Here is a 12,426-nt window from a genome sequence, read left to right as displayed (position 1 = left end):
CATATTTTCAACGCTCAACCTTTTACAAATATGCCCTTAAGCGGATTTTGCAAAAATTAAATCATCTTCGGAGCTACAGATGCGTCACCTAAACAGCGGCATCTAAAAATTCTCGAAACTAGAGCTCCTTCTCTATACGTTCCTCTATCGTATCAAAATAAAACTATAATAAAATGTGTATTTTTACTAATGTTAAAAATTCGGAATTATCAAATAATTGATAAAAAACTTCTCGTTTTTCAAACATCCGTAACGACATGACATTGACATGACATTACGTTTGACTTTTTTATAACAAAATACTATCATAACTATAGAATACTGAGAATTGACGAAAAAAGTGTTAACATCAGGTTTAATAAATCAGTATAGATTGTTTCAATGTCCATTTTATTTGTCAGACTTAGCTCCCTTCTGGTTCTGCATCATCACATCATAGGATAGAGGTCCAGTAAGATCCTTGGAATAAGAGTATTGAAGCTATTTTTATTTTTTTTCTAGCATAGCCAGTTAGAACCAAATGGTCTTTTGGTGATGTCGCCTCGGGTTCAGGAAAATTGGGTTTTGGGCGACAGATACCTTAGGATACGACTGAGATTGTCAAATACGGTTAAACTAGCGATGTTTGTGGATGTGTAAGGATTTTATCAACTTATTTTCATGTTGTAAGGCGCCAGGAGAGAAGTTCACACTAAGCATGTTCTTGAATCTTTTCACGAACGGGATGCCTGATTCTAGATGGGGACAATGAGTAACGCGCGGACTTTTTGGACTGGAACACTTGGAGTAGTGTAAGTTGCACCACACCTGTGCTCCGTAAGGGCAGTCTGGGCGAAACAGAATTAGAATACAGAGTCGCATTCTGAGGGATTGAAAGTTTGCTTTTTTCTACAGAGGAGTGGAAATAGTAGGCTGTACGCGTCATTGTTCTTGCAAATAACGTGCTGAATTTGGGCTGACCATCGGAACCTGCAGTCGAACTGGAAATCGAGGTATGATACCTTCTGGAGCCACGGGTTCTATCGGAACATTATTTTGATTCGATTGAGGAGATCTAAATTCAAAAAAGACCATTCGGAGGGGTAAAAATTGAAATGGTTTAGATATATTCGGTCAACAGAGAAATAAAGGGGCGAGATAACTTACAATAAATAACCAAGCTGTCTTTTGTTGTAAATCTTACTATTGATCACAGTAATAATCAATACTCATTAGGCCGACTTTCTGATATATTTTTTAAGATGCTCATATGTGATGATTAAATTTAAACCACGTTCTATTTTGGTTGTTATCTTTTTGATATTTCTCAGTTAAACTCATTGTTCTATAAATGGCGTCGAATTAAACAATCTTATGAGGAATTAAAATTGGAAGATTTACAATTGACGGCGTAATTTATGTTACTAGAATGAGTAAAGCAAACATAAAATAGCGAATAAGTAATACAATTCTTAAGTTTCATTTTTATATAATTATTTTTCACATAATCATACTCCGAGTTTAAAATGAATTTTATACTTTTACAAACTGCAATTGGGTATATCTTCGACGTCATCTATGACGTCCAAACGAAATAAAAGCCTATAGACCTATATCACTGCTGCCAGTAATATCTAAGATTTTTGAAATACTCCTATTGAAAACAATAAAACCGATCATAGAGAGAAAAAACCTAATACCAACACACCAGTTTGGGTTTATTAACAAGCATTCAACAATTGACCAGGTTCATAGAATGACAGGCGTAATTAAAAAGCCTATGAAGATAAAAAGTATGCTCAGCTATATTCGTAGATGTACCACAAGCCTTCGATAAGGTTTGGCATGAAGGTCTTGTTCATAAACTACAGAATATGTTACCAAAACAACATACCGAGCTATTAAAATCGTACATTACAACCAGAATGTTTAGATTCAAACAAGAAGAAGCTTACTCTACAATAAAAGAAGCTAAAGCAGTTGCCACAAGGAAGTGTACTGGGACCAATGCTTTATCTACTCTACACTTGTGATATGCCACAAATGGAGAATATTACAATGGCTACATTTGCTGATGCTACCGCGATTATAGCTGTCGGAGACAATAATGAAGAAGGCTCACAAAAATTACAACAGGCAAGTGACAATATAAATCATTGGACACAAGCTTGGAATACCAAAATTAATGAAAGTAAATCTGTGCATGTGCAGTTCACCTATAAACAGACCGTACAAGCATCAATAATGCTATCATTCCATGTAGCAACAACGCTAAATATCTCGGAATGAATCTTGATGCAAAACTTCACTGGAAGGAACATATAAAGAAGAGAAGAAAAGAACTAGAATTGAAATATAGGAAAATATACTGGCTAATTGGAAGAAAACACAATTATCGGTACATAATAAATTGCTATTATATAAGCAAATACTGAATCCTATATGGACAAACGGAGTTCAATTATGGTGATGTTCTGTAAAGAATATTATAAACAAAATACAAATTTTTCAGAACAAAGTCCTGAGAGGTATTGTGGGCGCACCCAAATACTATAGGACTGATTACCTACATCGAGACCTTCAGATACCCACAGTTAGTCAAGAAATCAAGAGAATTGCAAAGGGGCATAAGGAAAGACTCCATGGGAATATTGAAGTATTTCAGCTTTTGGATACCACCAGAACAGGATATCGACTCAAAACAATCAAACCGTCTGATATTATGTAGTGTTGTGTAGTGATGTGCATATAATAAAAAATACAGCAGTGACATGTATAAATATTATTTCACCAGAGACTGAGATAGGCCCCATACTAGTTATACACTTAGATTAGTTAAGTTAAGTTATCATAAAGACAAATTGTAGGTTAGTCGGAAACGAATTAAATAATAATAAAAAAAGTCTATGACGTGGTCGGCTGTTTTATTGAACGGGCTATTATACACATACATATATTTATATAGCGAGTAATTTTGGTTTTTTATTGTAATCTTTACGTATAGATAAATAAAGATAAATAAAATATATGCGTCATCGTACATTTTGTGTAATTTTTTTTTGCTATGATCAAAAAATATTTTAAGTATTAATATTTTTATTGCTGGTTTATAATAAGATATTGATATCAATATTCATTTTAAAGCAATATTTATAAATTGATAAATAAATTATATTTGTTAATGAAATCTTGTTTTATCTCTTTTTTCCCTATAATAAAAACGATTTTAAAATTAAATGTTGTGATATTAAATGTGTTGATAAAATATTGCTTTTTAAAGGGAAAAAATACAGTTGAAGCAAAAACTTCCCAGGAAAATCAACCATCAAGGTTTGGTATGTTAAGTTTAGACGTGGTGAAAGGAACACCGAAGAGGGTGAACGCAGTGGACTCCCAAAAGAGGTTGTTACCGACGAAAACATTTAAAAAATCCACAAAATGATTTTGAATGACCGTAAATTGAAATTGAATGAAATAGCAGACACTCTAAAGATATCAACTGAACACACGTGTACACACCATATCGTTCGCGAATATTTGGGTATGAGAAAGCACTGTGTAAAGTGGGTGCCGCGCGAGCTCACTTTTGACAAAAAACAACGGCGAGTTGATGATTCGGAGCAGTGTTTGAAGATGATCAAGCGTAATAAATCCGAGTTTTTGCGTCGATATGTGACAATGGATGACAATGGATGAACAAGCATGGCTCCATCATTTCACTCCGAAGTCCAATCGACAGTCATCCAAGTGGACTGCACACATAGAACCTGCACCAAAGTATGGGAAAATACAACAGTCGGCTGGCAAGATTATGGCGTCTGTATTTTGGGATGCGAGTGGAATAATTTTCATTGACTAACTTGGAAAAGGAAGGAACATCAACAGCGACTATTACATAGCGTTATTGGACCTTTTGAAGGACGAAATCGCCGAAAACGGCATATTTGAAGAAAAAGAAAGTGCTGCTTTACCAAGACAATGCACCGTGTCACAAGTCAGTGAAAACAATGGCAAAGATCCATGAATTGGGCTTCGAACTGCTTCCTGATCCACCGTATTCTCCAGATCTAGCCCCCAGCGACTATTTCCTGTTCTCAGATCTCAAAAGAGTACTCGCTCGGAAGAAATTTTCGTCGAATGACGAGGTGATCGCCGAAACTGAGGCCTATTGTGAAGCAAAAGACAAATCGTACTACAAAAATGGTATCGAAAAGTTGGAGGGTCGCTATAATCAGTGTATCACCCTTGAAGGGAATTATGTTGAATAAAAAAACTAATTTTGCCAATAAAATGTGTTTTACTATGGGTTTTAGGCCGGGGACTTTTCAATTGACCTGTTATTATGTCCATGTAATTTATACGTTTTATCGATAATAATGCATCAATAAAAAAAAATTTAAAAACCTTTGTTCTTGCACGTTCCATCCATCAGAGTGCTATGTATTCATAAAAATTTTAACATCGAGTTATTTATATTTAGATTTGTTCAATTACTGAAATGGCTGATGAAATAAGCTTCTTTGTGACTGCATTATATTACAGAATCTTACAAAGTACCGATATTGAAATATTTCATCAGTTTTTTACGCCGTTGTACCGGTATATACTAAGGACGGCATAATTAAATCTCCAGGCGTCTACTTTAATTCGTTAAAGTAAGTAATCCTGTAAGGGTTGGAGCTTTATAATGGCCATTTTAAAGCTTTTAATAGCGTTATCTGGAAAGGACGGTCCTCCCACCGCAAACAAGCGTTTTAAAAATTTGATTCGGGACCCTCGGAACGTTCATAATCTCCGACAATTCTTGCTGTAATTTTTTGATAAAAGTTTTAAGTCGCGAATCTGTTTCCCATTCTTTTCATACCGACACCATTTGTTTGGGGAACAATGTATTTGTTTCAGTTACATATCCGTTTTATTTTTTTAGGTTAAGGTATTTTTTTTCAGTTGTTTCAACGATTGCCTTGAAAATATTGCCGATATGCATCGTAATTTTTATTTCATTATTTTTCTGTGGTTTATTTATTTGTTAATTTATTATATATGGTTGCAAAAACTTGATCAAATTCAGCGCTGAAAAAATAATAAAATTCTCTTTTTTATTGGTAATAGGGAATTTAAGGAAATAATAATATTGAAGCTTATGTTATTAAGTTTATATTAATCCCAGTATCTGTTAATCTATTATAAATTACTAGTACACATTTCATTGAAAATATAATTATAATTAAAATATAAATCAAAATGATAATATATTCTAGATCAACAAAATGTAAAATTTAACTAGTCTGTTCTGACAATGTTTGGTAAGGTATACTAAATTTGTATATATTAATATTAGTGTCACTATTCATAGTAGTTAAAAAAGCGTGATGTTGTAAGTATATATATATTTGATAAGAATATATAAGGAATGGGTACTGACACTGTTGCAGATAACATTATATATGTTTGGAATGAACAAACTACATAGAGGTTACTCGAAAATCCGTACATAAAAGATCTATGTCGAGATCTATCTAGAGCACATAGGTGGTATGAAATAAAACCAAATGTAAAGGAAATTTTATGAATAATATCTGAATGTACATAATTACATACATAGACTATTCAAAATAACAGTGAACTTACGTCATCACGATTTCGAAAATTAGACAATATTTTCCTTCTTATATTTATTCCAGTTAAATAAACATAGAATGCTGTTTGATACGTTTGAAGAAATAATCGAATCAGCCTACAAAATTCGCCAGGTAGTTAAACGTCTGTAAAATTATTCAAAACATTACAGAAAAGTTGTTTTGGCACTTTCCTTGTTTTGAATGAGATATAATATATGCATTACATATACTACGATGTTAAAAAAATAATATTTTATAACATTATTTTTATAACATTATTTTTATTACATTATTTTATTTAGATTAGAATTTTGTTATATATGTAACAAATTTAAATGACGTTAGTTCACTGTTTTATTGAACGAGTTGTATATTGAAATATACCACACTTGACATCAATTTCGTTTTATTTCTTTCATTATTATTGACGTTTTCAATACCTCGGTTAAAAGTTTTCATTTTTAAGTAACCAAACTAAATTGGAACGTTATTCATTTCATTTAAATGCGCCTGTTAGACCACAAACATCTTAGTGACTTGAAAAAAAATGAGACAGATTGGTCGTATAGTCCCTCCAATAAAACAGACAATGTACGTCGTAGATGACGTCGAATATACTGCCAAAAGTAGTTTGTTAAAATGTAAAATTCGTTTTAAACTCGGAGCGGATTTTTTCTTCTCGTTTTATCCCAATTAAAAAGAGACTACAAAGAGACAGCCTATAAAATTCGATTTAAGTTGGTATTAGTAGACAATGTTGCAAAATGTCTGCATAGCTCTTTAAAACATTAGTGATAATAATTAGAGGTTATAAACCGGCAAACGTTGTAAACCAAAATTCTAAGTTGATACGGCAACATTGCGACGCTGTCATAAATTTTGATAACGTGCATTGGGGACAATAATTATATATTTATCATGCATATTGCTTATTTCCTTTTTTCTTGTTATTAAAATTCATTTGAAATTGAATATTTTTAATCCACTTCAAAATTGTAGGAGTTTTCTATATTTTTGACAATATATTTTTTATGTATGTTCACCGATTTCTCCGTCAATTGTGATCCGATTTTCAAAATTATTTTTTTATCCGAAATGCGCACGCTTTCGAGGTGGTCCCATTGGAACCAAGTCAGGATCTGATGCTGGAATCCAGGGAAATCGAGGGAAAAGCGCGTACAATGTTTTCACATATTTTTTAATCTAAAATAATCAGATATTTGTGTATAATGTTATTGCTGAGCTGATATGACGGAAGACACAACTCCTCAACGGTTTGGAGCTAGAAAATATTACTTTAAATATTATAGGGATGTACAGAAAACCAATTGAATACTTTGAAGTTCTTTAGGTAAGCTGATGATGAAAGCAGGGACTGGACAGCCATAGCCTTCAGTGGCTTTTGAGGAGTCGGTGCCGAGCTCAAACAATACAAGAATATCTAATATAATTTTGTGTCATATACACAAAATTAAATTACAAACAAAAAAATCTAATTTGTTGCTCGTACCGACTTCAAACTGATCAGTTGGTAGTAGCTAAAATAATATTGTAAATAGATAAATCGGTTTAGGCAGGTATTAAGCTAAATTGTGTATATAGTAGAATATAAAATAGGTGTAGTAAATACGTTTTTTTTTAAATCTAAGTTTGATTATTTTTTACTTTTTAGTGAGTTCCTTATTTATTTTTTTAATTCGAATCAATTTGTTTTATATTTTATTATAAACAATTTTTGATGTCACTTTTAACATACTGTAAAATTTAAACATTAACTTGAATTATGGAGATATTTTATATTAATTTGTTAATGCAAGAAATATATACTCGATATTATATGTATTCTTGAAGTATACAGATAATTTACAAGAACTGGCAACCTAGCAAAATAAAATTTTAGTATACATGCCAGGCGTCCCTATGAGTTGCATAATGTCTCTTGATGGCGTTAATAAGCACCAAAAGGTTTGTGATTTTTTTAAAAAGATTTTCGTCTAGAAATCTTAGGAGTTCTACAATGACAGACCAAAGCAGTACACTTTCCAAAGCTATAAAGACAGCGACAATTTCGGTATTGTAAACGTAATTCAATGCAAAAAGTTATATAACAGTTTAATTAAATAAACATAGAGGCGATATCGGCTACCCAGAATCGGAGTTTTATGACAAATATCCGCGGCAAAAGGATACAACTGTCGTGAAGAAGGAAATTCAATCGTAATTAAGGGAGATTAATCAATCGGCACGTCAGAAGAGATGTTAAGATGGATCGTTTTTCACTTACCATTTTTCTTCTCCGCCTTCCAATTTGATGTCGGGTATGTTTGGTATTTTCTTGTTCAAATAAGCGGATGATATTTTCAGGAGGGCCTGGAAATGTATGGAAAAAGTTGTTAAACATAATTTAGATCATTTTTCTTGTTGTAGAAGTGCTGTCGGCGATTTTCTTCGAGTGGAACAAATCGATAGGTTTGAATTTAGAGCATGCGGTAATGGTACCCGACGGTAGTGTCACAGAAATTATCATATCAACGAATTAATTGGTATCTATAGATATAAGAACTCTAAGACTAATTTTAAAGGATGTGTTTTAATTATCATTTAAGGCGTTCGTTAATATTAAAAATTATGTGTATTTCAGCTTTCAGAGTATTTGTTGACCATCGTTAGTTACTATTTTTCCGTCAATTGCTTCTCTCGACACAACACATTGTCAACATTAAAAGATTTATACAGACCTAAATATACTAAAATAGTTTTTTAATTAATTAAATCTGACATTAGATATGCTTTGTACAATCTTAATTTACAAATTCATTTATTACTACTATTCTGTTGTTCTTGCTTTGATAGACAAGCAAGGCGAGTACGGGATTAATACATCAGTATGTATTTCGCAAATTAAAAGCAAACTAAAGTACTTAAGCTAATGTTAAGAATACACTTATACACTATAACAGGTCAATTGAAAAAGTCCCCGGCCTGACACATAGATGGCGCTACTAGGATTAAATCCATATGTTTTTAGTTCTCTAAACTTTGAAAGATGCGTGTATAAATTTGACAGTTGTCGGATCATTAGTTTGTGAATTATAGCATTTTGAGTGAAGCAGAATTGTTGAAAAAAAATGGATAAAAAGGAATTTCGCCTGTTGATAAAATATTGCTTTTTGAAGGGAAAAAATACAGTTGAAGCAAAAAGTTGGCTTGATGTCCAGTTTCTGAACACTGCGCCAGGAAAATCAACTATCAAGGATTGGTATGCTAAGTTTTGACGTGGTGAAATGAGCACCGAAGACGGTGAACGCAGTGGACGCTCAAAAGAGGTTGTTACCGACAAAAACGTTTAAAAAATCCACAAAATGATTTTGAATGGCCGTAAATTGAAATTAAATGAAATAACAGACACTCTAAAGATCAAATGAACATGTATATGATATCATTCACGAATATTTGGGTATGAGAAAGCTCTGTGCAAATTGGGTGCCGCGCAAGCTCATTTTTGACCAAAAACAAGGACGAGTTGATTCGGAGCAGTGTTTGAAGATGATCAAGCGTAATAACCTCGAATTTTTGCGTCGGTATGTGACAATGGATGAAATAGGGCTTCAACTGCAATTGCTTAGAGCATCACGTCTTGGGGGGATCAGAAACAGCGCCAAAAAAACATAAAAAAACCTATACTAGTTACTGATTTTTATCTAGAGTCTAGAGTAAACGTCATCTAAAAATTAACGTGAACATATATGAAAAAGAACCATACAACAAAAGGTAACCGTTTGACATTTTATTCTGTAACAAAAACAAACAAATATCATATGTTTCTCTAAGATATTGGAGATATGTATCATTTCTCAGTATTTGACAGCAGATGACTCCGTTGGTAATTTTACAGTGACTGCTATTTCTATTATTTAACAGATCATGCATAATAATATAGTTGATAAAGCCAATAACTCATAAATCAGACAAGGGACATTAATTGCTAATCATGACCTCAAGTAGCTTGACCATTTGACTATTCTAGCGATTTATTTTCAACAAACAATAATACAGCGACAAGTCTCGCAAATATTCAATAAAACCAACTTTATCAGTTACTTAATCGTTCTTGTCGATGTCCCAAATCTGATTTTAATTGGCGAGAAACAATGGTAGTTTTTTGCCGCATAGGCAGAGCCTATCTCTGCAAATATGATATGAACGTCTGTTATTAACTTAGTATTTACGTTCGACTTATTAACAGAGAAAAGTGAATGGGCGCCATTAGAAAACAATTAAAAGGAAATGATTCGTTTTAAGTATACATGTAGTTTGCATTTAAAATTGTTAGTTTTAAAACACTATTAGCACTATAGTTTCGCTGTTACTGACATTAATTATTCGAAACTATTTATGAGATGACCTATATGCCATATTTTTCGATCATGCGCATCACTATAATAATTTACTTCAAAATCAGTTCAGAATTTTGCTATATCGCTTTAAAATCGAATACAGTAAATACAGCTATTTTGTAGCTTCCGAATACTTTAATAGTAAAATAAACGTTTACACTTTATGTTAATTACTAGAATTAAATGACAATGGGGATTTGTAAAAATAAACAAAAACTAGATCCCTGTTTTAAATTCCATGTTAAATATTCAAACGTTAAATAGGTAAATTTATAGATATGTTTCTACGAATATCACGGTTGTATTACGAATTGTACTAATATTGTAGTAAAATGATCACCCAATAAGTGCTACATTATTTTGAATGACATGACATTTGCTTGCATAACGCATAAATATGTATTGTTTATACATGCTAATTCATAACCTAACTTGATTTAGTGTTAACATGATATTGACACGTTATAATAGGTTAAAACAAATGAACCTAACGTCAAAACAATGTCAAAATTATTTAACTAAATATGAAGGTAATTAATATAAAAGCAAACCCTAATTATATAAGGGTAATTTCCTTAGGCAAAATATAATCATTTATGATGAGATGTATACCCTATAATTAAATATCAATATTAATTACGTCAATTAAGTAAATTGATGAGATAAAATATATCCATCGAAATAATGAGAATAACGTCAATAGTATAACACATATTGTACATATGCAACCGTTAATTAAGCCTATTTATTAATCTAGTTGAAATTTAAACGGATAATTACTTACTTCCGAATAGGATTTCTCTATGGCAGACCTTTTGATGGTAAAGGTACGTATGTCCTCCAAAAGATCGCATTCGTGCTGATTTTTTAACACCAACTTGTTGACTTGTTCGGAATGAAGATTTTTTAAGAATTTCACGTAATTTCCCTAAAAAAAAGGAACGTGTTACTTGCATTGTTATTTTTGTGACAGGGAAAATGGTGTTATCATAATGAAAGAAAGGTTATTGTAATAAAAGAAAAGAGTATAAATATTTTTTTTAATTAAAATCGATAGAAGTATAGTATATTAAATCGAAGTATAGATACTCAATGAAATATTTGATATTTAATAGTGACCTTTATTGAAAGTGTCAAGAACAAATAAGGATATTGTTCTTCCTCCTCAATACAGTACTATGATATAATGATGGTTAAATGGAGCCAATGATGTTCAAATGCAAAATGTAAATAGAAAAATGCAGGACCGCATTTAAAATCTATGAGTATGAAATCGTGAAATGAATTTTAAACAATAACAACTCTCTAATGCAGAAAAAAGTCGGAGACAATGTATAAACAATGAAGTACGGTCGTGAAATAAATTTTAAACAATAACAACTCTCTAATGCAGAAAAAAATCGGAGATAATTTATAAACAATGAAGTACGGTCCGAACAAAACTATCAAATATCTAAATTGCATTGAGTAAACAGTTAGGCGAATATTGTTTTCTTTTTTTTAACAAGCGATAAATTTACCTCACGAGACATTTTTTTCGAACAACAACAAAACGTTCTACGAACTTTGAAAGATAGAAACTAAATTGAAAATTACACAATCGATTATCGATAGTGATCTCCAACAAGATAAGATTAATAAACCCACGCTATTCTGTACGAAGATTCCTCTTAAAATATCCTAACTCTTAGATAGAGTAAATGGCCCGTTTATATAAGATTATAAAATAAAATTATTTTACTGAGATTATTTTATTTTATCGATTCATTAATGGCTATGTAAATGATTATCATTACAAGTATAATAAAACAATAATGAAGATAATGTTTTAAAAATACATTCTTTAAAATTACCTGTATATTGTCTTTAAACGTTTATTTCTACTAGCAGCAAATCTGATAAATAATCGATAAAATGCTTCGATGATAATAACCACAATAAATATTTTACTCTGAAAGGTTTTCATGAAAAAAAAAATATAGTGTGGTAAATAAGTGTTATGACGTTACATAAGTATTTTTCCTAACTTTTAATCTCGAATATGACGAAAATGAGGGCAATCCTGATCGAAATAACACGATAAGCCTATAGTAAAACGTTTCCCACCTTCCTTGGAGGAGGCTGCATGATCTCTCGGTGCAGCTCTCAGCAAAAGCCGAACGTTGACTCTCTCACCCGTCTCATACACACTTTAGAAAGGCTGGCACTCCGCGTTTTTTTTTCTCAGGGTGGCCCCCCGTCCTGCTATGGCCGCAGTAGTTCTCCGAAGACGATGTCTACGTTAGAAATTGTACGGAGCGCGGCACATCATCACTACGTAAGGGGTTGGTATTGATTGCAGGGTCGTTGGAAGCGACAGAACTGGAAAATGGAGACGCAGGCGTGGAGGCGGTCGCCTATTGACGTTCCGAACGCGAAACGAGGGATGT

General features: G+C 32.2%; 1 protein-coding gene across 1 annotated transcript in view; it reads right to left on the bottom strand.

Moving 5' to 3' along the window:
- Positions 1-12,261, bottom strand: part of nwk (FCH and double SH3 domains nervous wreck) — a 28,950-nt gene extending 16,689 nt beyond the window's left edge. The window contains exons 1-3 of the mRNA XM_076408937.1: positions 12,104-12,261; positions 10,782-10,925; positions 7,885-7,970 (exon numbers count right to left, since the gene is read on the bottom strand). Coding sequence (XP_076265052.1) covers positions 7,885-7,970; positions 10,782-10,925; positions 12,104-12,124 — 251 coding nt within the window. The 5' untranslated portion in view covers positions 12,125-12,261. The remainder of the gene's footprint in view (positions 1-7,884; positions 7,971-10,781; positions 10,926-12,103) is intronic.
- Positions 12,262-12,426: the final 165 nt, after the last annotated feature.

This window comes from Rhynchophorus ferrugineus, unplaced genomic scaffold (genome assembly GCF_030347505.1).
Source record: "Rhynchophorus ferrugineus isolate W39M unplaced genomic scaffold, kcgeb_rfMv2 rfM6, whole genome shotgun sequence".
Lineage (NCBI taxonomy): Eukaryota > Metazoa > Arthropoda > Insecta > Coleoptera > Curculionidae > Rhynchophorus > Rhynchophorus ferrugineus.
This window is presented reverse-complemented; position numbering and strand designations above follow the sequence as displayed.